This window comes from Nyctereutes procyonoides, unplaced genomic scaffold (assembly GCF_905146905.1).
Source record: "Nyctereutes procyonoides isolate TBG_1078 unplaced genomic scaffold, NYPRO_anot_genome, whole genome shotgun sequence".
NCBI classification, from domain to species: Eukaryota; Metazoa; Chordata; class Mammalia; order Carnivora; family Canidae; genus Nyctereutes; species Nyctereutes procyonoides.
In genome coordinates, this window is record NW_026575024.1 from 34,266,518 (window position 1) to 34,293,831 (window position 27,314).

Below are 27,314 nucleotides of genomic sequence, written 5' to 3' on the forward strand. Positions count from 1 at the left end.
AGGCAGTTTCCAGTTTCAGGCTATTACAAGTAATGTTGCTATAAACATATGCTTTCTGTGAGATACGTGTTGCTGATCATAGGTTTTCTTATGTTCAGCTTTGTTAGATAATGGCATTTTAATAAACAGTTTGAGCCAATTGGTATTTTAAACAGTAATTCACACACACACAAAATAATGTTTTATGATGGATGTCTATATGTTAATTTATTACATTTTGATGTCACAGAATAATGAGTTTTTCAAAGATATGCTCTATAAACTGAATGGCTGTTATTTTAAATCTTTCAGGGAACCTCTCCCATCTCTGCAGCTATAAACATCATAGAAAATATAGTTCACTCATTTGAGGGTATAAACTTGGATTCCCTGGAAATTTTCCCTACCTTCATCCACCACACTAGATGCTTACCCATCATCCAAATAACTTGCGAGCTCTCTGAATTTCCTAACTAGCTCTCACATCTCTTTCCTTATCCCTCATCTCCTTGCTATGTTGTTCAAATTTTTGACAGGTCTCACCTCTGGGAACCTTCTACCTACTTTCTTAGAACGCTCTCTTTGCTCTCAACTTTATGTGCCCATCTGCATGAGAATGATTTAAAAAAAAAAAACAACCTTCAAACCTGATCATGCTTGAAATCCTTTTTATTACTTCTTACCTACAAAATAAAGTTATCTGCCTATTGAATGCATTCATTTAGTGAGCAAATATTTATTGAAGGCCTAGGATGCAGTGAGCACCTCAGTGGACACTGGGGATTGATTGCTCTCAGTTGCTGATAACTCAGCACTTAGGCCCTTGTACCATTCCGCTCCAGTAACTCCTAACTACCTGTGATTCTTTCTGCCTTTATAATTTTAATTTTGGTGCCTTCAGAATTGTGTGCCTTGTTAGACTTCTCTTCTCCATTTTGTCTACCAGGAGAACCTTCCAAGCTTTCCTTAGGGGACTCAGCTTAAATACAACTCCTCCATCTCCCCCTCCATCTCCCCCTCCATCTCCTGATTTCCACGAATAATGGAGTTTACTTCTCTGCTGTTTATTGAACCCCATGTATATTTTCTGCATCATTTATTACACTGTAACTCTCTGTCAGTGTATCTGACACCCTACCTTGGATTTGTGAGCTACTTAAAGTCAGAAACAATAGCTTAGTCATTTCTATGTTCTTAGGATCTAGCTTAGTGTATAATAGGTGCTCAATACATGTGTGTTTGGGGAAAAAAGAAAAGAAAGAGGGAGAGAGAAAGGGGAAAGGGGGATTTGGAACCTTAAAAACAACTGATAGATCATGAAAAATTTTAAGCCATGGGGATTTGGAGCACATGTTCTCTGATTTTCTTATTTTATAGAGTTGAAGAAATTGAGGCCTCTTAGCTGCTACTCCAGGCCCTTTCTTCCCAGGATGGAAGAAAGGTTTGCCAAGGTTTTCAGTAGGAGAAAGGGATGACACTAACTACAATGACTTCCATCCTGTTTATCTGTCTCAAACTCTACCTTGTTCCTACTCATAGTTATCGTCCCTATCACACTCCCCCACCCACCAGTTAAAATGGTTCCAAAATGGCTTGGAGTAGCCAAATAGTTGAAGCTTTTTAGGTGAAGGGAATGAGAAAAGATGCTACAGAGAAGGGGCCTTTTTTTTTAAGAAAAAAAGAAAATATTGTCTACAAAATGAAATTGGAAAAGAGAAGAGAAAGAGGAAGCAGTGAAGGGACCTGCCACAGCTACCACTAGCTGTTCTTGACGTAGAACCTGATTCATCAAAAACTTGGAATTCTCTTAGACATTCCTCCAAATTAATAGTATATTTATATATATGGCATATACATTGAAATAAGATTTTTCAAACACTAATATATTCTGTACAAAATATTTATTCATATTTATCCCTTTAACTTTTTGAATTTAGGACCAATTTCTGGTGAGTGAGCAATGGGTGTAGATTTTATTTTCTTTAAACAAAAATGATTAAGAATAATAGAATGACGTATCATATATTGTTTTTAGCAGTATACTTTAGAATATAATGGAAAATTGTGCAGGACCTCCTTGGGGGTAGAATATATATATGCCAAAAAGATTGCCATTTATAAATGAATTATTGTGTTTTATGAGATCTTCATTCATTGCTCTTCCTGACCTCCTCATACTAGCAAAATGTGCCTATGTCATCTTCAGATATTCCCCCACCTGATTGTAAATAAGGGCCAAGATCTTACCAAGTCAATGCACTACACTATTGGTCTTGGAGTTTTGTAATCGTGGATGTCCTCTTTTGGCAAATGAGATTCATTCCACATTCTACATTTGTATTTTGGATTAGTGTGGAGCAGATGAAAGATGCACATCTTCAACTTTTAAATTGTGAAAATGTCACCCATATGGAATGTCCACATGAAGGTTTAAAAGTTCAAAAATCAAAAAATAAAAAATAAAAGTTCAAAAATCAAAAGAGGGACATTCATAATAAAAAGAAGAGGAAAAAGGCAACTTGGACATTAATCTCTTCCTTACAGCCAGATAAGAAGCAGTAGTTGCTCTTCTGGTGATTGTAGAGGAAAGTGCCTCGCCTTCAGACTTCTGGGTGTCTTTCCTGCAATCCTTAAGCAAGAGCTTCTTTTGAGTGTTGAAGGGAGCCACACAGAAGAATGAATGCCAAACTGCAGGGAAAATATATCCTAGGAAACAGAATTGCTCGTGCTTTCAGGGCATGGGCTGCTGATAGTACAAACCCACTTTTCCCCAGAAAGGAAGGTCAGAAAACTGGTTAACCAGCAGTGCCTCCTCTTTCCTTCCAAACAGCCCATAACACAGAAATAAACTGTTGCCCCCTTGTTCCTACACCTCCCTGTCTTCTGAGGTTCACAACTGAGTAAGCCCCACTTGTCTACCTGTGTCGATTGCCTTGAAGCAGGAATGCAGATTAAAACAAACAAACAACAACAACAACCAAAAAAAAAAACCATAATGTTTTTGGAAAGAAGAAGAGCTCTAAAAAATTTGGCTTCCTTGTTTAATTACTGGAGAAAAATATCTGGCATCGTATGAGAGTGGCAAGTTGATCTGTGCCATCTACTGCTTTAATATCAGTTATCATTTTTCAGTTCCTAATGCATCAGATACTCCCAATGAACAAGCTGCCCCTGAGAATAAAAAAAAGAATTAAATATTTTGTCAATAATTTTCCTAATGGCTATATAATGATAGTCATTCATTCATTCATTCATTTATTCTACTAATACTCAGTTGCCTGCTGTATACTAGGCATAATTTTGAGCACCAGGGATAAGCTAAATAGACAAAAATGATGAGAATCATTGTCTTCATGAAGCTTACATAATGGTGGAGGTAGGTTGACAATCAAGATGACAAATAAGGCGGTGCCAGGTGCTAGAGAGAAATAAAGTAGGGAAGGGGAATAGGAAGTGTTGGAGAGGGGGAGGCATACTTCAGCTTTAAATAAATTGGTCAGATAAGATTACACTGAAGTGATGACTTTTGAAGAAAACCTTGAAGATGATGGAGTGAGTCAAATGGTTCTCATGGAAGAGAGCAGAGCCTGAGACAGGTGTGTATCCAGCATGGGATAAGGAAGAAGGAGAGCAGTGGAGAAGTTGGGGGAGGAGTGACAGGTGACTTGGACAGTGGTGAGTGGCCACTGTAAGAATTTGGCTTCATTTCCCGTGACATGAGTAACTTACATCACTTTGAGCAAGGGATTAATTTGGTGCAATATATTTTAGCAAGATTGCCCTGGCTGCTCCATTGAAAAGCCATAGTAGGGATGCAAGAGCAGAAACCACGAGAGCAGAGTGTTGGGAGTAGAGATAGTGAGAAATGGCTGGGTTCTGAATATACTTTGAGTTTAAAGCCGAAAGAAAGAAAGAAAGAAGAAAGAAAGAAAGAAAGAAAGAAAGAAAGAAAGAAAGAAAGAAAGAAAGAAAGAAAGAAAGAAAGAAAAGAGAAAAGGAAAAAGAAAAGGGAAAAGAAACTATACTGATGGATTGGACACATGGCATGAGAGAAAAAGGAAGCTAAGGATGATGTCAGTTTTGATGGAATTGCACTTCTTGAGATGGAGAGCCAATTAGGAGGAAAAATCAGAAACTTGGTTTTAAACATAAGATTCATAATAGTATCAGTCCAAAGCAGCAGAATAAGTACAGGTGTGACCTGCTATTTGTCTTGAGATACTATGAAAATGATGGTAAAGTAACATAAATATACAGTGATGTAAAGAATGAGATAGGGCACTACGAGATGACATATTTCAATAAGTTTGCAGAAGAAAATGAAGAGGAAAGTGTTTGATGGAACAGAGTCTAGGTTCCATAGAGAACTGTAGCCAACAAGGTCACTGACCCACTGAGTGTCAGTGGAGAGAAGACGCTGACTTGAGAACTACCAGCCCAGAGGAATAGGAAGCAAGACTTGGGAATAAAAGAAGGGCAAAGAATTAAAGGTTATGGACAAAACTATCAGCCCCTCCACCTCCTCCACTTGCTCTGCATTAAGAATTATTGATAACCAATTACTTTGCAGACCAAAAAGCTGAGGACTTGTTTGGTTTTTCTGTTTGTTTGTTTTTTGTGGAAATGAACAAATTATTAGAAAAAATCATGGTAGCCAGCATTGGACTCAAGTATCCAGAGTAAAGCTCTTCTCATTCTAGAATTTGTGAGTACCACACCGTAGTGGCTGGCACCCACATGCCTACCCACAGGAGAGGTCTGCAAGCGGGTAAATCCCACTCACATACTCAGAGCTCCCAGTTGGCCCTTCCAATGTCTGCATTCAAAAATGTGAACTAGCATAAAAATGTCCATAGGCTATCAAAATGTCCACTCTTGATTGATGAGGGAGGCCAAGACAGACAAAATAAGAAATGATGATAGAAGATACAGGGATAATCAAGAAACAAATAAACAAAATATTAAAACAGGAACTATCTTCAGAGAGAATTTTAAATATATTATATTCATAAGATAACAAGATGCTCTGAAAAATAGGCAGCAAAAATAAAGTGGGTTTTTTGGAAATAAAAAGTAAGATAATGGAACAAAAGCCAAATTCTACATAATGGTAAGAAGAGATGAAGGGGGCAGCCCGGGTGGCTCAGTGGTTTAATGCCACCTTCAGCCCAGGGTGTGATCCTGGAGACCCGGGATCAAGTCCCACATCAGGCTCCCTGCATGGAGCCTGCTTCTCCCTCTGCCTGTGTCTAGTCTATGCCTCTTTCTCTCTCTGTGTCTCTCATGAATAAATAAATAAAATCTTTAAAAAGAAAAAAAAAAGAAGAAGAAGAGATGAAGGAAATCTCCCAGAATGGGGAACCAAGCAGAAACCACAGTGAAGGCAGAAAACAAGGAAATGTGAAAGACAAAAAGATGAAAATAAGAAAGAAAAGATAAGGGGTGCCTGGCTGGCTCAGTGGGAGAAACATGGGACTCTTCATCTCTAGGTCATGAGTTTGAGCCCCATGTTGGGTATAGATATTGCTAAAAATGAGAGGGGGGGGAGACAAAAGGTAAGAGACACAGACAAAATCAACCTAAAGAGTGTAGGAGAAAACAGAAGACAGGAAAATATGAAAGACATCTGACAAAAAATATATATAAGAGCTAAAGACACTTTTGGGGAATATGAATAATAGTGAAAGGGAATATAAGGGAAGGGAGAAGAAATGTGTGAGAAATATCAGAAAGGGAGACAGAACATAAAGACTCCTAACTCTGGGAAATGAACTAAGGGTGGTGGAGGGGGAGGAGGGCAGGGGGTGGGGGTGAATGGGTGACGGGCACTGGGGGGGACACTTGACGGGATGAGCACTGGGTGTTATTCTGTATGTTGGTAAATTGAACACCAATAAAAATTAATTTATTAAAAAAAAAGAGCTAAAGACACTGTCTTAAAGTTTAAATAGAAGATATTGGAATGAATGAGTTTCAAGCAATATGGGTAGAAAGCTGGAAGATATTAGATTAGTGTAAAAAGCTTTAAATTTCTTCTCTTCAAAAGAAAACTAAAGTGAAAGAAGAGATAAATGTATAAGAAAAGTATGTTTTTTAAAAGATTTTATTTATTTATTCATGAGAGACCAGAGAGGGAGAGAGAGAGGCAGGGACACAGGCAGAGGGAGAAGCAAGCTCCATGCAGGGAGCCCGATTTGGGACTCAATCCCAGGACCCCAGGATCACACCCTGGGCTGAAGGTGGCACTAAACCGCTGAGCCACCCAGGCTGCCCCAAGGAAAGTATTATCTAAATATAAGCCAGCTAAAAGCATACAGATTTTCAACAACTAAAGGAGCAGCCCAAAAAGGATGTATGTTATGTTGGTATTAGGAATGTTCCCTTTTGAAAGTCACATGGTTTGTGGTGTTGGAACTGTAACAAGTATGATAATCAGAGTCTAATATGTGACCCTGCAGAAAGTTATATTTGCATTTTTGCAACCATGTAAATTTTTTATTTTATCAGCTTTAAACTTTTAGAATCAATTTATATGCACATAATTGAAGTTAATTATGGATACTGGACAAGATAAAAACATTTCAACTTTGATCATTTTAAAAATAAATTTAAGCTAACAGGAGTTGGAGATAAAAGGATTGGCAGGTAAATGTCTTCTTCTCAGAGAATTGATACTGTCTTTAATTGGTAAATTAAGAAATGGCTTAATTTATGTTGCTTGAGATTGTAGAGGTGTCGGGGAAGAAAGAGCAGTGGTTCACAGAATTCTATCAGGAGGAAGGAGAAAGGGCAGATGGGAGATGGGATAGGAGATCAGAGCTGGATATTGATAGTTAAATTCTAAAAATGGTCAATCAAGAGAAAGCCATAAAAATAGATTATTTAGAAATATGGATTAACCCCCAGGAATTTAAGAATAGAAATGCTGAAAATAGTTGTCAAGAAGCAGAGCTAGGGTAAGAGTATCACAAGTGATCATTGCTTTTTGTTGAAAGCCCCTCTGAACAATTTTTTTGAAAACCTATGTCTGTGTTTCTTTGATAAATAATAAGTTTTTAGATTGCTACCATTTACTAAGTGTGTGTTGTGTCTGTCACAATCTAAACATATAATATGAACTGTCTCCCTTAGTTGTCACAACAGCCTGTGAAGTAAGTCCTGTGATTTTCTCCTTTTTACAAGGTAAACGAATATTTGACAGGTTAAAAAAAACTTGCCCAAGATGATTCTATCAGGTAGGGGTTACATTTGGCCTTGAGTAATAGAAAATCAAACCAAACATTAGCTTAGATAAATTAAGGATTTTTTACTTGTTTGCTTTTGCTTCCCCCCTCCCCTCATGCAACAGGAAGCCTAAAAGTAGGCATTTCTGGCTTCGATAGAAGGACTCAAGGACAATAAGGCTGGGACCCTATAGTTCCCATGGTCATTTCCTCATAGATCAAGAGGCCTCTGCAGCTCCAGCCATTGCATGTGTGGTCCCAGCAGCAAAAAGAATGGAGCCTCTATATCAGAAACCACATTTTCCTCCCAGACTTCTGCTAACATGTGGTTCCTCATGTGTCGCATTACCGCCCTAGCTGCTGAAGTTGTTGGAAAATGCAAATTTTTCAATTATTATATATTGCTGGCCTGAATAATGACAGGTTTCAGTGATGAGAGAAAGAGAAAATGGATATTAGGTAATCCTGAGCTGTGGGTCCCACAGCTAAGAGCAGAGTGGGGTCTGCAATCCAATAAGGTTCAGTTTTACATAAACTAGCAAAAGCATCAATAATATGAGGGTCTCTAAGAATCATTACATAAACTAATGGCAGTATTTTAAGATTAAATTAGGAGACAAGCACAAGCTATATTCAAGATTCGCCCTTCCAAAGGCAGTGGGAAAATGAGCAAAAGGGAAGCAACTGGAGCCAAAGGCAAAGAGCCATTCTGCCAGTGGGGGAAGGGCTAACAAACAGGCTAGAGTCCTTACCAAGGGTCAAATACTCCTCCATTTAAAGGGAAAGAATCCAGTTTGTAAAACGATTTAAAATAAAGATGGGGGATATAATTACAGTATTTAAAACAAATTGACTTCCAAATGAGAAAATTATATTTTAGCAGAATTCCATAGGTTAAGTTATAACTTAATGAGGAAGTACCTGTGTGTAGTTTACTAATCACATTTCAAGGAATGCAGTTTTAATTTTGTCAGATTTCATTTAATGGATAAGCAGCACCACCTTACTCCCAAGAAGTTATGATTGCTCCTTTTATTCCACTTGACATACATCTTACCAAGAAATTAGCTGGATTATTTTTCTTTAAAATTTTTTTCACTTGATTTCCTCAAACAGAATTACTTTTTTAACAATAAACAATGCTATCGATTATAATTACAGACCCTGCTCACATACATTTGCTGTCTTTAGTACGCAGCACTCCAGCGGTTTCAAACCAAAGTACTAATTAGCATTGACACTGCTAGGCTTAGAAGGCATTATAGCAAGTGTTTTCATAAAGTGACATGAGGCTTTTGGAAAGAACCATTTCAAGAATATGGCAGGTTGATATGAAAGCCATGGAAAGGAAGCTTTAGAGGTTTTTTAGAAGGGTACTCGATCAACATTTTCTCAGCTGTTACAAATGAGCGATGACTCAAGAAACTGGCTGGAAGGGAAGGAGAGTGTTCCTCAGCTGATGCTCAAAATACATCTTGAGATTGACAATGGTATAGCTGAAAACCTCTCATCTTGAGAACTTTGCCAGAGCAAACGTCTTCCTCTTTTCTTTCACATGCTGCTCTTTTCAGAGGCTTTATGCTTTTCCCTTAGAAAAACTCTCTTAATATTCATTCTAACTTGATTTTGCCACATTAAAGTTTTCCCATGGAACAGGGGAATGTCAAGAGGTGTTGGAAGAAGACTAGGGATATACTACATCTGTTACCTCCCAAAATATGGATCCTTGCACTCCCACATTTTGCAAACTGCACTTTACAACATGCGAACTCTACCTTAGGTCATCGGGGTACTGTGTACTACAGCAATCACTTAGCTGCAAAAAGATAATTGGGCAACAGTTCTTCAAGAATATAGCCCAAAGTATAAAGCAAAGCATAAAGCATGTCTATGAAGCCAATATAGATGCCCTAAGCCCTATTCCTAAACCTTCTTTGTGTTACTAATTGGAGAGCCTCCTCGGCCCAATGCTGTACACAGTACTCTGAGTTCTTATAACTTATTCCAGCATGGTTCAAATTACAATAAGAAACATGTAAAGTGATTATCCAAAACCCTGTAGCCAAGAATGGTGATTGAACACCTATAACAATGAAGAAGACATAAAAATTAATTTCAAAAGGCATTAATTATAAGACATGGATATAATTCTCTTTCATTGACACATTTCATTCATTCATGAAGTAACTCAACTCAAAAGTGTGGATTTATTGCCCATTTTATTTTATAAAAGAATGGGACAAAGACCTATGAGATTCCACAAACGTTATGAATGACACATCCTTTTCTTCCATCTGCTGTTTTCCACGATACTCCTGTGAATGGATATATGTAGTGTTTTTATTCTCTTCCATCCTTCTGCTCACTGCTTCTCCCCCAGTTCCAATGATTTGGCCTCTTGGATACTGCTGGGTTCTTACCTGACTAAGCTTTCTAGATGTAGACCAATCAGAGACTTTTGCCAGGATTTTTCATACATGACTATCTCTGGTGGGTGGGAAGTGCCATGTGTAACTTTTGGTGTAGTGACCATGAGAATGAAGCTGATCAGTGAAAAAAATAATACCACCAGGTAAGATAGAGCAATGGAAAAGCAATAAAGAAAATCCCCTTTGCATTTAGGCCCCAGGTTCCTGATGTCTTATATTATACCTTTTTTTTTCCTGCAGTTTGCTCAATTTTTCCTTCAATTACAGGAAATCTCCAGTGTCCCTGAGAAATTCTATTTCCCAGGCTGGTTTGAGCTGTGCTTCTGACAGCTGTAGCTTAAAGGCATTTGAATCACATAGTCTTTTGGAAATAATTATGCACCCTCTTTTGATATTACATCTTTTGAGTAATACAATTTTCTGTCCCACTAGTGATTATACTGGGTCCTAATATTGCTTCCTGGCTTTTGTTTTGCTTTAATAACTATATATTTTTTGTTTTATTTATTTATTCATGAGAGACACACACAGAGAGAGAGGGGGTTGGGGAGAGGCACAGGCTGAGGGAAAAGCAGGCTCCATGCAGGGAGCCTGACACGGGACTCGATCTAGGGTCTCCAGGATCACACCCTAGGCTGAAGGCAGGAGCTAAATCGCTGAGCCACCAAGGCTGCCCAGTAACTATATTTTGTTTGACAACCATTTCTCTCTATGAGATGAACATTTTGACTATAAAATATAAGCCTTTCATTGCCACCTAAAACAGAAACTGTACCAGAAGTTTTACTAAAATTCAAAATGCTCTATGTAGTATCATAAATGCAGTGACTTCTCCAACAGTTCTTTCTGCTTTTAATGAAAGTCTTTATAACTCATAGACCATCTCACACAATGAAAAGACTCTTTACTGTACCATTAAGACAAATGGTTAGTGAGATGAATTCTGATGCATGCCAGTAGGTGAGAGAAATGTGCTCAGCCAGGCAGTGCAACTCTACATGAACAAGACAATGTTCCTTCTTACTCAAATCCCAAAGTGTTACCTATTTATGAGTGGAGAAAATGGGAATGACACTGTTACTGCTGATGGCAGTAGGGGTTTGCCAAAAAATGAAAAATAAATAGATAGCTATTTAAAATTGTTAGGACCAAAAAAATAATAAAATAAAATAAAATAATAAAATAAAATAAAATAAATAAAATAAAATAAAATAAAATAAAATAAAATAAAATAAGTTAGGACCTACATGTGTCCCACAAATATTAACATGTCTTATATAAATTATTTATTCCAGAAACCTTTTAAAAATTAATTAAATAGGGATCCCTGAGTGGCTCAGCGATTTAGTGCCTGCCTTCAGCCTAGGGCATGATCCTGGAGACCTGGGATCGAGTCCCACATCAGGCTCCCTGCATGGAGCCTTCTCCCTCTGCCTGTGTCTCTGCCTCTCTCTCTCTTTTTCTCTCTCTCTTTCTCTCTCTGTGTCTCTCATGAATAAATAAATAAAATCTTTTAAGAAATTAAATAAATACAATATATTGAGAGATTGAGGCTACCAAATCGGGCACTTTGGAAATACCTGCTTTGAGATTATTATCATTTGTCACTCCTTTTACTTTATTAGGGTAACCATGGACTCATAATTTCTTTGTATATCCAGTATTCCTTTTTGAACTTTTTTCTTTCCCAAAGAACTCACTGCATAAAGACGTGTTATAGAGGGCAGAGGCCACATTCTGCTTCTTCTCTGTGACACCAGCTGCTTGGTATCAGGTCACAGCCATGGTCTGGGTGGGTGCTTTGCACGCCACAATGCTCCAGGTGCCATTTACAACATGCAGCCACTGTGCAGCACTTTGTTTCTATCGATAGGATTGATACTAACCACCGTCCTGTACTTGAGCTCAAATCTCAAACAAAAACTCCCCCACTCCTTTTTTTCCCCCCACATTTCTCCCCTTTTCATAGACAATGAACACAAATATCCTAAAGGAGAAATGTGTTAAGAATGTTAACAGGAAATTTGCAGAAAAGAAAAAGTGGAACAGCCCCAACGTATATAAAATGATACTCAACTCTGCTGGTGAATCAAGGATGCTCATTAACACCACTGCAAGATCCCGCATTGCACCCATCAGATTTGTCAACATTTTCTGAAAGCTTGATAATAGCAAGTGAGAATATGGTAAATATGACAAAATGCAAGCTCTCCTACACTGCCAATGGGAACATAATGTCGTTCCCACTTTGGTGAGCAAGTATCAGCATGGTACTGATGAAGATAATATGGATTCTAAGAATTCATGATACTCACCCTAGAAAATCTCCCAGGTGTGACTTAACAGGGAATACATTTGTGCAAACAAAAAATACATTCCTTCCTTTCTTCTGAAGAAAGAAACCATAAATTGTTCATCAATAAAATAATGCATTAATAAGTTATGCATTCCTATAGTAGAATAGCATAATAGTTAAGATTAATTAACTAGATCCATATGCAGAAGCAAGGAAATATTTAAAGGTATAATGTTGGTTGCCAATAGTCATTGGCCAAAGATGCATAGAGTATAATATGATTTATGTACTATTTTAAATATACATGGGTCCATGCCAGGGACCAGCAAACTACTTTCTATAAAGGGCCAGATAGTAAACACTTTGCCCTTTTGGCTCTGTTGCAGCTACTCAACTCTGCCATTATAGCCTGAAAACTGCCACAGATAATACGTAAATGAACAAGTATAGCTGTATTCCACTAAAACTTTATTTCCAAAAACAGGTGACAGGCTTGATTTAACCCTCAGGCCTTAGTTTGCTGAACCTTGATCTATAACACATGAAAATAGATTTGATATTGATAACTACCTTTCAAGATGGAACTTGCTCCTGGATAAAGGGAGAAGAATGAAAACAGGGAGAAGCACAGCATAGAATTAATCTGCCCTGCAATATCTTAAGGATATATTATTTTTTAAAAGGACTAAAGTATATATGGCACTATGTTGACACTTGTTACATTTTGATTTGTGCTAGTTACACTGTTCTCTGTATTTATAAGTGTAAGAAAATACATAATACTGAAAGAAAAGAAAGGTAAAATAAAGACATTAAAATATTAAAGGTAACATAAATCAGAACAATGGGAAGGCGAAACGTCTCCTATTTCAAAAATTCTATTTCTTCTAGTAGACTCTGTCTTTGTCTGTATACCCCTTGCAGTGACAAGTTAAGCCAAGAAGTTACGAGGTGTGAATGCCAATGGGAGAAATTTCTCTCTGTTCTCAGAACTACTCATCATAGTCGAACTGCTGGATGATTGGCATTTGGATCTAGGGAAAGGTTTGAACATGTGATTGGATCTCTCTTTACACTGGTTAAAGCAAGGGTGAATAGAAATCATGACCTACCTCTATCAAAGTTCCAAGTCTTTAGACCTGCATTTTGTGATTGACCTTACCCCTCTCTCCATCTTATCTCCTCTAGCATCATCATGATAGCATGCTATTAAGATGTTTACTTCATAAACACCAGAGTTTGATTCATCATCATAGTACAGCGGTAAGGTATACAGATTCCAGCAGCAAATGTCCTGGGTTCAAATCTCAGATGTGTCTGTATGAGCTGTATGATCTCATGCCAGTTATCAGATGCCTCTATGCCTCAGCTTTCTCATTTGTACAAATGGGGTGTTAATAACAGAATTTATCTCATAGAGTAGTTGTGGGGATTCCATGAGTTAATTGCCAAATGCCTAGAACAGTAACTAGCCCTTAGCAAGAGCTGAAGCAGTGTTTTCTACAGAATACAGTTAAATGGACTTCTCTTTTTTATCTTTTGAACTGTATGAGCCACCCTAAAATTTTCTAGAACAACATGACAGCATGCACGGTATCTGAGAGTACAGGGTTTGGAGCCCAAGAAACCAGTGATTTAGTTGTTAAATACCTGCGTTCAGCCCAGAGCATGATCCTGGAGTCTCAGGATCGAGTCCCACATCAGGCTCCCTGAATGGCCTGCCTCTCTCTCTGCCTATGTCTCTGCCTCTCTCTCTCTGTGTGTGTCTCTCATGAATAAATAAGTAAAAATCTTAAAAAAAGAAAAAAAAAGAGAAAAAAAAATCAGTTATTTAATCCCAAATTATGACTTTTATCAGCTCTGAGAATTTAAGTTTTATAAGTGCTTTGAAACTTTGAACCCTCCTCTGTAAAATGAGGCTAATAACAGCACCTACCCCCCTGGAGAATTGTTATAAGAACTAATGAAGTTATTGGTTGCAAAAGACTTAGGTCAGTGCATAGTAAACACTCAAACAATACCTCTGAGAGTAATTGACAATTGTGAAACAATCGTTGGCAGTATTAAGCAAACACATAAATCCTGTGCCAAGCATGGTGGAAGTGAAATGACTTTAGAAATAAAAGTGTGTTAACTTCGCGGCATGGTAGGAAAACTTGAGTGTTTATAATGGTGTCAATACTAGCATTTCAGTAAGTGCACCGGAACCTCGTGGGATGAGGAAATTGCAGGAACAATTTTGAAGACTAAGACACAAATATGTACATTTAAACTCCAGATGAAATTCCATGGAAGTTGACCTTCAGATCCATTTTCTCTAATTCAGGTCTCGGTTGTCCCCTTCATGAGAAAAGGTGGATCATAAGACAGAAAAATATCATTTAAGAAGCTTCAGTTTTGAAATAGTAGAAGCTGAGCCAACTTTGGTGGCAATCATCAGAACCTTGTCTATGAAAGTAGAAAAATAAACCCTCTAGATTAAAATAAGAAGCTGTCCTTCCAGTGCCAGACTCATCAGGGTCCAGCATTGGATTTATGAGAACCCTGTCAGGGTGGCATCAGTATATCCTGCAGCAAAGAATATGCCATAATCTCAGGATGAGCCAAGGCTGCTTTAAGCGGCGCTGGCCACATCTTTTCAGCCATGTCATTCTTAATGCAGCTTTGAGATTTTTTTGGTTATTCTAAAACAAATAGCCAAAATAATTTCTGTATTTGCTTGAGGAGCAAGCAGACAAAGAATAGAATAATATTTCCTAAACCAGGTCCTGGCACACCTTGCTACTCAAAATTCTGATCCTGGCCCAGCAGGATGCTCAAACAAACGTTAATATACATAAAAATATAAGGATTTCTTGAAAAATATGTGGATTCTGAGTCCAAAGACCTAGTGTGGAGCTTAAAGTATTTCATTTCTACCAAACTTTCCATCAACACTGCAAGTTTCCTCTAGAACCTTGCTACTCGTAGAGTGGTTCAGTAGACTTTCCTTGGGAAGCACATTCTCTGTCCCTTCCCCAGACCTCCTCAATCAGCATCTGCATTTCAGCAAGACCTTTGCCCTCTATTGCCCCCAGCGTTTTCTACATAGATGAAAGTTTCAGAAGCACTGCTGTAGCACATATGGGAATCTATTCCTTCAAGACTTTGGTTGCACAGTGTAGCTACTTCTGGTACCCAAAAGTCCTAAAATATGTTACCTGCTAGAGCCAGCTCTAGCAGTGCTCTCCCCATGTCCCTTCCAGTCCTTTTCCACTTTCACATACAATGCCTTGGTGACTTTCACTTCCAACAGCCAGGACCCTTGTCTCTTTGTTGGCTGCTCCCTCTGGTTGTTGGGACCCAATTTATCTACTATCAAGGAAACCAGGAAGTGTTTGGGGATTTCCATCCCCTCCAGAAGCCTTTAAATAAGACTAATAGGCACAGGGATTGCCACACTCCAGTTTTCTCATTCTTCATCAAAAACTCAACTTTGATGTGTGGTCTTTGTCAAGATAAAGTCAAAGTTACCATCTGCCTTCTTCCTTCTACACTTCTACTCTCTGCCTTCCTACCTTCCCAGTCCTGCTTAGTCCCCTATAAGTTGCCAGAAAACACTTCATCATAAACCCATTCCTCATAAATCTTTGTTTCAGGGTCTGCTTCTGAGGAAACCAAAGTAAGACACATGCTGTTTTAGCTCAGTGTTATATAGACTGAGACCAATACCCAACAAGAGTTGGGTGATTTCTAAAGTTCCCTTGGTCGATACATTAGTCCCTGATTCTTTGATTTAGCCTGGGTCAGATCTTTTGAACATCTCAAAAGGCTGCAGGAGGCCAATTAATTCTAAGAATTCCATACTTGGAAATTTAGATGCCCACATTCTCAGAATATGATGAAAATAAATTATGCTTGACTTGCTGAATGAGCTGTGGCTGTGTGGTAAAGATGGCAATGAAGCTGCCCTTCAGCTGGCTTTATAAAGGACCCATGCAAAGAGCCAAGGGTCTAGAAGTCCAGCACTGACCAAATGCTACAGCAACATCCACCAGCTACCTTGACTATTAAGTATTTGGGAGGTTGCCAATGCCAAATGAGATGGTCTGTAAGTGTAAAATCCATTCTTCACTTCAAAGACTAAACACATAAAATACATATAAAATATCTCAATTTTATGTTGATTATATGATGAATAATATTTTTGAAATATTTTTTAAATTTTATTTATTTATGATAGTCACAGAGAGAGAGAGAGAGAGAGAGAGGCGGAGACATAGGCAGAGGGAGAAGCAGGCTCCATGCACCAGGAGCCCGACGTGGGATTTGATCCTGGGTCTCCAGGATTGTGCCCTGGGCCAAAGGCAGGCACTAAACCGCTGCGCCACCCAGGGATCCCGTATATTTTTGAAATATTAGCTGAAATAAAATATATTATTAAAATTAGTTTTACCTGTTTACTTCTACTTTTTTCATGTGCCTACCAGAGAATTTTAAATTATGTACACAACTCACATGTATTTTTATTGGGCTGGATATAATAGAAAACTTACCTTTCAAACTAAAAGGTGAGACCCAGTTAAATTTCTGGCTTTCACAATACTTATTTCTGGTGTGGAATTGGTTCCCAGTAAACATGCAAAATGGTACATTGCCCTCAATTACAGATGCTTTTATCAATGCATAAAGTTGCATAGAAGTATCTAAATTTGACCCTTAGCTCAGAAAATATTATACCAGAAACATATTGTAAAACTAGGGCTAGCAGTTATTATTCCTAGTTTTAAATGATCAAATTTGAGGAAACTTACTTTAAAGCTGTTAAAAATTATTCCAATGCTTCTCTTGCTTATACATAAAGTTCAGTGGTCAGTTATTTTGCTTCACTCACAATTATTCTGTGCTTCGTCTTCCAAGTCTTCCACCAAAAATAGATAGAGTTCAAGGCCCCCAAAATTCTCTCCTAAACTGAGACAACTTCTTAACTGAGCTCCTTCTTTTTGGTTTCTCAGCCTCAACTCTATTCTCTACGTGGCCACCAAATAACTTCCCTAATACACAATCCGGCCTCAGGTGTCCTCATCTCTCACCCTAAAACTTTCAGTGATAGCACATTTCTTGCTAAATTATCTCTGAATACCTCAACAAACATTAAATGCTCTCCATACTCTGCCCCAATTCTTTTTCTCTTCGCAATTCCACTCTTTTATCCAATCTGTATTAGACTCCTCCCCATTCCTTCTAAGTCATACTTGGCGTGCTTACCTCTGGTTCTTCTCCCAGACAGTTTTCTTTGCTTAGAATTCTCTCTTTCTTCTTTCACCACTGTATACCCCAAGTCCTACCTCAAATATTAATATCTGGTATAATATAATATCTGGTATATTATCAATGCCTTAAGTCAGGAGGCAAAACACAGAAGACCAATAAAACAGCAGAAGTCACACAATTAGATGGAAATGCTGTTGAACTAAAAACCTTGGTTTCTTAGTTCTCATGTCTTCTCCTATGAATTGGGGAGGGGTGTGCAAATGTTAATTTCATGTTCAAAACCATTCAGAATGTAACTTCAGCTTTTGGTGTGGATTTGCTCTTTTCCATTTTCTTGGAAGCCAAGTGAGATCACTGGTGAGTGGTGTGAGGTAGGACTTGCGATTAGGGGAGAAGTAAAGGACTGACAGAATTAGGTGGAGGGAGAGTGTGACATTGTGACTGGGACTGGTTTCAAGAACTTCCAGAACTGTAACATTTAAAAGTTCCCTGTTATAGTTGCTTTGCCTTGAGTAGTAAAGCAGGAAGATTACATTTGAAGGAGTGCTAAAAATATTTTCGACTATATTTATGACTTTTCTATAACTCTTTAACTCTTTATAATGCTAGGAAATTAGTAAAAAGTATTTGGTTACTGAAAGGCAACATGCCAGTTTCCTATCAGGAGGCATTTTTAGAAGCAGACAAAATTTTGCTTATGTCTAAAGAATAGTTCCTTAGAAAGGAGCAGTCACTCAGGGATGTGAATTTAATTATGTCATTTTTATAAAAGAAGGAGAAGGAGGAGGAGAAGGAGATGGAGAAGAAGAGAAGGAGAAGAAGAAGAAGAAGAAAGAAGAGAGAAGGAGAGAGAAAGAAAAAGAAAAAAATCCCTTAGGCATACAAATTGAACTAATCTGTCTTCCTGGTAGCCCAGCTAAAAACATGTGTCTAATGACTGTAGAGTATTTAAGCTAATGCAAGTGTGATTTACATCTTTCAGGAATGGACAAATGAGGTTTTCAGTTTGGCAACAAACCTGCTGGCCCAAAACATGTCAAGAGATGCATTTCTGGAAAAAGCGTAAGTAGCTCTAATTTTATTACTAAGGGTGTTGCTTCTTCTGAGTCAGTTTCCTTTCTCCTTTGTGAAGTCTTTTGTTTATGCTGCACTGGCTTCACACATTGATAAACACAAACTTCCCTTTGGGATTTGTTAGAGAACTGATACCTCCACTGTTTGGAATTGGAAAACTTCCAAGAAAGATCACTCTTTTCCTCCAAGCTGCACATCCGTGTTAGGCGGAGCTGCCCTGAATGTCAATGCCTTTGACACACAATAAGGAGACACGTCCAAATCCCGACAGCTGTGCTCAGAACCAAGAATTATTAATTTCAGAGAGGCCCCCGTTTCTACATATGCCTGTGTCATATCAATTATTAATCTGACAAAGGGCAAGAACAACATACGGTACTCATTTCTCTAGAGTCTCAGATCTGATAGATGCTATAATAACTTCCCTGCCTACCTAAATCAATAGACTAATGTCCTGATTCCTGCCCTTAGACTAACATCGCAGAAAGCGTTAGTAAGAAAAGAGAAAAAGATGTGGAGGAAGGCACAGAATGAAAAGGAGAAGGAAAGAAAAGCAAAACAGGATTACCCAATCACTCTGGAATTACAGTCTTTCTAAAAATAATTTGACCAAGGAAAATAATGATTTTTGCCAGATGAGCAGCAAGGAAGGCTGGCTGTGTTCACTTTGGAAGCTATGTATGTCCAGGAGGTTGGGAAGCCTTGAAATCAAAACCACAAGCAGAAACATTACTAGGTGGTCCTCTATTTTATTAACTTTCTCTTTTCCCTCTTCTTCTGTCAGGCATACCCATTATTCTAGATCAAATGATACCAGCCTACATTTCTTTCTTACTCTTCTGTGAATTGCTTTTACTGTCAGTACTTCATTGGTCCTCACAAGTTTTTTCATATGATCATCTCCTTTTTAGTTTGTCATCTTGAGGACCCTTCTAATGCTTCCCCTTCCTTTCTTCTTTCTTTTTACTGACTTTGACCTTACCATCCCTCATCTAACAGACATTTCTAGAACATTGATTTTGCCAGGTGGGATTTGTGGAAGGGGACACAGAGATAAAAAAAAATATGTCTAATCTCAAACATCGCATTTTATACTTGGCTAATCATTATCTATTGCAAATGTCCCTTACCAACAAGCATATCCCTATGAATAGCTGCTATGGACGTTCTAGAACATCCCTTTTGATAAATATGTTATAAGCATTTCTGCTACATATACCTCTAGATGTGGGATTGATGGGTCATATGCAGTTTCTTAACGAGGTAATCCCAGTCCACACACTCATCAGCAGTGTTGGTAATTTCTATTGCTGTCTCACTATCCACATATCCTATAAGCAATTGAAGAGATAAATGAGTAGTTATACTGAAACATTGCAATACTTTGCAATGAGAGTGAATGATCTACAGCTATAAGCAAAAAATGAGGATGGATCTCAAAAACATATTATTGCATGAAAGAAACCAGACACAAAAGAATGTGATTCCATTTATATAAAGTGCAAAGCCAGCCAAAAAGAATCTATGTTGTTTAAAGTCAGAATAATGATTCCCTTTGTGGGCCTGGATGTGGAAAGGGGGCACAAGAGGGGCTTCTGGGATGCTGCTAAAGTGAAAAGTTTCTATTTCTTGAGCTGGGTGCTGATTGCAGAGATCTGGACAGTTTGTTAAAATTCAGCAAATGAATTTTAAAATATGCACGAGCCCTTTCCTATGTATTTTACTCTTTAATAGACAGCTTTATAAAGTTTAAACACTTGTTTTTCTGTTTCTCTAACAGCTATACTAAGCTTAAGCTGCAAGTCACTCCAGAAGGGCGCATTCCTCTCAAAAAGTAAGCTATGGGAGCATTTCCCAGTCAGTGTTCATGTTCTTTTCTCAAAGATTTGACTCTGTGCCATGGCTCTGTTTTGTTTCTCTACTGGCTCAAGTGGAAGCATAAAAATGCATGGTAACCCCATTCTCCTTCATGCTCCATATTCACAGCAGTGCAGCTGGTTTCCTCATAGAGATTTTCCTGTGGCATCATTTTCAAGAAACAACAAAGCAGGAAGAGGGGGGAAGAGGTGGGGGAAACTTACTGTTAAACTTAAAAGGCCATTTGAGATTCCGATCTATTCTAGGAATGGTAACTGGGTGACTTCAGTGCTTCTTGCTACCAGAATGATGCTAGCCTTGAAGGAGGGGCTGCAAACTCAAATGTCAACAGAAACCAGGCAGGGAACTTACGTGATGAAGCAGGCCAGGAGCCAGAACTAGTGTGATGTCCCATCTAGAGGAGACAACAACAGTTCAACTCCACCATAGTCCTTGTGGGATTGGTGGGCTCTAGGCACTAGATTTTGTCATATTTTAGTAGAACCCATAATTCAAACTATTATATTCAATTCTATTTTTAATATAATGCTTAACACTCTATTTGTCAATAAGGTGACCACTTTTTTATTTGATGTAGAATTGATACACATAAATTTTATTTTTTAAAACCAAATTACTGGGCAGCCCCAGTGGTCCAGAAGTTTGGCGCCGCCTTCAGCCTGGGATGTGATCCTGGAGACCCTGGATCGAGTCCCACGTCAGGCTCCCTGCGTAGAGCCTGGTTCTCCCTCCTCTGCCTGTGTCTCTGCCTCTGTGTGTGTGTGTGTGTGTGTGTGTGTGTGTGTCATAAATAAATAAATAAAATCTTTAAAAATAAAATAAAAATAAAATAAAATAATAAAACCAAATTACTGGGCAGCCCGGGTGGCTCAGCAGTTTAGCGCCGCCTTCAGCCCAGGGCCTGATCCTGGAGACCCGGGATCGAGTCACACATCAGACTCCCTGCATGGAGCCTGCTTCTCCCTCTGCCTGTGTCTCCGCCTCTCTCTCTCTCTCTCTCTCTCTCTCTCTCTCTCGAATAAATAAAATTAAAAAAATTAAAACCAAATTACCAAAGAAAATGCATCCTTAATGACGCTCACAATAGACTACTGCTAATTATGATGTTAAATTACTTTACTAATAGTAGTAATTACTTGTTTATTAATAATATTAATAATGCATATCTTTAGCACAATAGGTAGCAGTAAGGAGACAGTGTCATCAAGGATGTATTTTAGTGCTTAATATCAGAGGCTACTTAGTGCAGTGTGTTTTAATTGGGTCATCACCTTTGCCTTGAAATACTGATTTTACATTAGACATTTTGAATTTAAAAAACACATACATAGATCTTTTAGAACATACATGCAGATACATGGAGCAGTGGGTATCTTGAATGACAAAAAGGCCTGATTCAATGGGATACCTTTGGTTGGTGTCATTTATAAGTGTATGACACAGATCTCTCTGTTGTGATTTCACTTCACAGCATATACCGCTTGTTCTCAGCAGACCGGAAGCGAGTTGAAACTGCTTTAGAGGCTTGTAGTCTTCCATCTTCAAGGGTGAGCATGTTGCTTTTCTAAAATTAGCACTACTAAGTAGCTGTGAATAATTACACTGAAACATAACTTGCCCCCATATTAGTCAAACACCTTTTTAAATTAAGAAGACCATAGGACTTACTTATTAATATTTACAATCTATCGGGCTGCTCTAATTTTATTTTCTTTCATTCCCATAAGCCCAATATTTTTATCTAGAAAAAATTTGTTCTTTGTAAATACTAATTTTTTAAAGACCATCTAATATAAAAATATATTGGCCAAGGGACACCTGGGTGGCTCAGTGGTTGATCCTTTGGCTCAGGGCATGATCCCAGGGTCCCAGGATCGAGTCTAGCATCGGGCTCCCCATGGGGAGCCTACTTCTCCCTCTGCCTGTGTCTCTGCTTCTCTCTCTCTGTCTCTCGTGAATAAATAAAGTCTTTAAAAAAAATGTTAGTATTACAAAAAAAATGTATTGGCTAAAAAGTATTGCTGTTGAGAATTTAAACTTCTCATTAATAACAAATTCTTTGTTGATATCTCTGGAGACATTAGCTAATAATTATGGATTATTATTAGGAAGATATTGGAAATATCAATTTCTGGGGCTGTGCTCACAAACTTTTTGCTGGGAGGGGTGCAGGATCAGTTTAGAGAATGCCTACTTTGCTCATGGTGGTAAGGTACATGCAAGGACAGCTGTGTAACATGGTTTTTTTTTTAGACCCAACACATTGGAGGCACTCAATATATATTGCTCACCTAAATATTAATTTGCCTTCATTTCAATGCATTTCTATATGACTGGCTCTAAAATTATTTGTTACCATCGTTTCCGGGAGAGCAGAGCCTGTTGTATAAAACAGCCTTTTTCTCAGGCTATGTGCAGAACTCACCTTTCTATTGCAAATTATTTTTATCCTAGTATCTAAGCAACTAGTAAGCTCTTACCCAAGGATAACACTTACACTATAGGAAGAGCATTTGAGCCTCTTGAAACACTCTGGCAATGTTCAAGTTGCACTGAATGAAGTTGAGAAGTCATTCCTAAACTTATCATTAGGTTATGAAAAAGTATTGAGTGCTATTATTAAATTTGTCAGCCCATTCTTGTTGTGAATACTTTTATTAAGGTCCCTGGTAGGTAACAGAAAGAAAAGAAAGAGTGCTCCTCTACCCTGCTGTGGGTGGAAAAAACTGGTGATGCTGCCAACACTGGGCAGAGCCATGGAGAGGCTCCCCCAAACATTTTAACCTTCACTTTCATATGCAAAATAAAATGATTGACCTTGATTATTATTTCTCTTTCCTAAATGCTCTAGGGGTAGGAAAGATAGGCCCGTTAAGGTCCCATCGTTTGCTTACCAGATATTTCTTGGGCTCTTATTACCGCCTTCAAGCACCGAGAATGTGGTAGCGAGCAAAATATAGTCCCAGGATGCAAGGACCACAGAATTTCTGGAGGCACTCCTCAAACATGTGGACTGACACATGTGTAAATGGAGCGAGGAAGGTGCCATGAACAAAAGGAATGGAGTGCTGACATAGGGAATAAGGTTGGATCATTCCAAAAAATAAAACAATGTGTGCAAAGCCTTGGGCTGGAAAGAATTTACCAGTCTGAGTATCAAAAAAGGCTTCTGCATTTAAGCATAAAAAAGAAGCATGAGAGATGAATTTAGAAAGACATGAAAAGAATTCTTTTCCTCTGCAATTGCTCCTGATTTTACCTTTACTGGGTAACATCTTACAACCAAAATTTTTATTATAAAACTACCTAAGGCAAAGAAAGGATAGAAAATGAAGCTGAATAGAAAATCAAATCCATCAACCAATTCTCTGTAAATTGCAATTTTCTAAACAATTGGATTCTGACAATTCAGTCAATACATATAAATTGAGTTTTTACAACCACTATGTCTTTTATAGGTTCATGCTTGCAGACCAATATCAACTGGAGACATTTTTAAAAGAAAATGAGATTCAAATAACAGAAGTTATGTTTAAATTGAAAAATATATATATATCTTTTGTAAATTAGATGTTATAACAATTTTCTCAAAACAAATTGGAGATTTTGAAAAAAAACACAATCAACCTCCATCATGAAGTCTTGAAACATCATTATTCATGGGAAAGTATACTTTACTTGGAAGACTTAGGACTTGTAGAATTAGGATGCTTTCAGAAGATCTAAAAATCAAACACAGTTTCAGAGCTAGGAAGTAAATGTTTTCCTGAACTGACCGTATTTTAAATCCTTGTTGTAGTTTCATACCTACAGAGCAGTGGCTCTAGAAAATATCCACTAAATAGGGAAAAGATTTTGGATATACTAACAAGAGGTGTTTTAAACACTCCACAGAAGAAAAGGTTACATAAATGGTAGATAACGCTGCATATCTGGGAGCCTCATTTCATAGCCAGTGGTCGTTCAGACTAGATTGAATTGTGTTCTGTAAATAGATACATTACCAGAAACACAGTGGATATCCTGTTGAGATTTTTAAAACATTATCTTTGTGCACATTGTTAGGGATAATTAATGCACTTGAAGTTGTATCCTGGCCAACATGATCCACTAGAATAACACATTCCTTTAGAGGGTACTCCTTTAGAGATTACAGTTGCTTGCCAAAGTTACCTTAATTGTTAAAAAGTAGCACTGTATCTAAAAAGAGAGACAAAGCAATTACTGTCCTTCTATTAATAATCCAAACATTTTCCAGGGAGACCTTCAGAGACCTTTTCATATTCAGAAAATTACCACTTTACCCACAAACTTTCTGAAACCTGAAAGTAGTTTACTTGTACCAAATTCCTTTGATTTCAAGCTTATTAACTTGAAAATAGCTCAGTGACATTTGGAGTCGTATTATAGTCATTGCAGAGCACTGGCACTTTAAGGAACAAGATAGGACTAAATCTGTGAAAAGCTGACCCCAGAACAACACGGATTTAAACAACACAGGTCTACTTATATGTGGATTTTTTTCAGTAAATACAGTACAGTACTGTAAATGTATTTTCTTTTCTCTAGGCTATGTCTTTGTAAGAGTACCATACAGAATATATATAACATGCAAAATCTGTAGTGAATTGACTACTGATTTTATCAGTACGACACCCAATCAACAGTAGGCTCTTAGTAACATTTTGGGGCAATCGAAAGTTACACATAGATTTTCGACTGTGTGGCAGAGGGTTGACATCCTAAATCCCTGCATTGTTCAAGGGTCAAGTGTATTTGCTTTAAATAAGAAAGTTTATTATAGTTACAAACTTACATGTAACACCAAGGAAATCAGTGATTATTTTGGATTTAAAGAATACCATACGGGGTGCCCAGATGGCTCAGTTAAGCGTCCAGCTCTTGGTGTTGGCTAAGGTCATGATCTCAGGGTCGCAAGATGCAGCTCCATGCTCAGCTCGGATTCTGCTTGAGGTTTTCTCCCTCCTCTTCTGTCCCTGCCCCCACTTGAATGTTCACTCTCACTCTCTCTCTCTCTAATTAATTAATTAATTAATTAATTAATTATATTTAAAGAAAGGAGTACCATAAATTTTACTGAAGAATACAATAAAAAGAATGCAAAAAAAAAAAAAACTTCTCCCAGGATGACTATAATATGTTGTGTTTCTCCTATGCCTTACACTCAGAATATAAATCAGAAATTTAATCATTTATGTAGCAGTGACTCTTAAAATCACTAATATCAAAATTCTATTTTTAAACCACACTAATAATTTGGTTTATTATGAGTACTTTACCTGTAATTATTTCATATACTCTATAGCTAACTCAACTTTTGCCTTATAGCTTTAGAACAAAAATATTGAGACTAAGCTGATATGAACATTTAGTTTGTTGGATTACAGTGTGTAATCACATAAAGTTGACATGGGATCAAATGAAAACATACAAGTAAAGCTCCATATGCATGGCACACAGTAAGTGCTTAGTAAATATTATTTTCCTCTGAGTGTTTTTTCACATGCATATATGCAAGGTTTTTTCTTTTTCTTATTTTTAATTTGGCATGTGGGTATGTCATAACTAGGCCTATGGAATCTGGAAATACAGATGCCATCAGTACTAGGTTTTAAAAAATCTTTTCCCTTTTGGGATTCTTTGTATTCAAGCATGGAATTGCAACAACTTCATTTTTAAGTTTGCCAATACTTTGCAGTTTCTGGAATAAATGGACCTGATTTAGACTACATTACCCTTCTTAATTTTCCCTCTAAAAATTCCTGATAACAATAGCAACAAATAATCACTGATGATCTGTTTTGTATTGGAAGCCTGATGTGATGGGCCAAGTCTTAGACTACAAGACAAAAGACCTAAGGTCAGGTCCCATGTCCTGGGTTCACCAGCAAATATTTATTGAGAGACTATACTATGTCTGGCAGCATGTTTGGAACACAAAGGAATTAAATAAGAGATAGTCACTTCACTCAAAAACTCAGTCTAGTAAAAAATCAGAAATATAAAAAATATGGGAAAACTGTGTGATTGATGCTATAATGAAAGTATATAAATATGGATTGTGAACACAAAAGAAAAACATGCCGTCTTTAATGAGTGTGGTCAGGCAGGATTACAGGAAAGTATTTGAACATTGGGTATGATCTTTAGCTAAGTTGGGCAAAGAAAAACGAGACAAAGAAAATCAGCTGTATTGAAATGGCTTTTTTCTATGTGCTAACATCTAACTGGCAATGAAAATAATATTGTGTTTATTTAGATTATCTCATTAATTTTTTCTCTTTTATAATAAGCCCTAATTCATAACTGGTAAATAAACAATGTTAGAGTTTTAGGAATGCATATTCTATGAAATTATGTGTATAGAATATTACATAAATGGCATCAGTTGAATCTGATGCCCTATGGGAATTCTGTTCTATCAATTTCCACCTTCCCCATAAATTACATTGATTTATTTAGTAAATATTTATTGTGGACTTACTATATGTTGTACACTGGAGATCTAGCAGTTAACAAGCAACACACAGGTCCTAGCTTATGTGGTTCTGCAGGTTAGCAAGAAATAGAACCATACAACTGGGAGCACAATATGGTTAGAGTGTTGAAATATTACACCAGTGAAATGTAATGGTAGCCCAGAATGGAAGACAAAATCCAGTTCAGGAGGAAGAGGTTTTAAACTAACACAAGAAGGGAGAAAAAAATAAGCGGTCAGTAACACCCAAATGTAATGATCTTACATTGGACCCCTGCTATGGGATGGGCTTTGTTATGTATAATGCTGCATGTGTTGTTTGGTTATCTTAAAATTTTGTTTTGCAAAATAGATTTTTCCTGCTCTATAAATGGATTTTGTATAGAAAATATTATTTTATTTATTCATTCCACAAATATGAGTCTCCTACTGTTTGCCAAGTGGTGAGCTAAGTTCTCTTATCTATAAGTAGGCAGTGGGCAATTTCAGATAACAATTTTAGGTATTTCTATAAAAGTACATTTCAAAACATATGCATATGGTAAAAGGACGGGTTTTTTGTTTTGTGTCTTTTTTGTTTTTTCTTTCTTTTTTTTTTTTTTTTGGTTTAAAGGCTTGAAAATAAAAATAATTATATAAACACATACCTGAAATAGGAAAACAGCATGAAGAATGTCTTTCCT

At 37.5% G+C, this 27,314-nt stretch overlaps 1 protein-coding gene across 3 annotated transcripts in view; it reads left to right on the plus strand.

Moving 5' to 3' along the window:
• Nucleotides 1-27,314, plus strand: part of PLCB1 (phospholipase C beta 1) — a 673,777-nt gene that overhangs the window by 434,543 nt on the left and 211,920 nt on the right. For 2 of the 3 annotated variants that reach the window (XM_055305255.1, XM_055305262.1), the window contains exons 5-7: nt 18,163-18,242; nt 20,035-20,088; nt 21,604-21,679. In XM_055305255.1, the coding sequence (XP_055161230.1) occupies nt 18,163-18,242; nt 20,035-20,088; nt 21,604-21,679 (210 nt within the window). The remainder of the gene's footprint in view (nt 1-18,162; nt 18,243-20,034; nt 20,089-21,603; nt 21,680-27,314) is intronic. The other variant, XM_055305265.1, reaches the window with a different exon arrangement.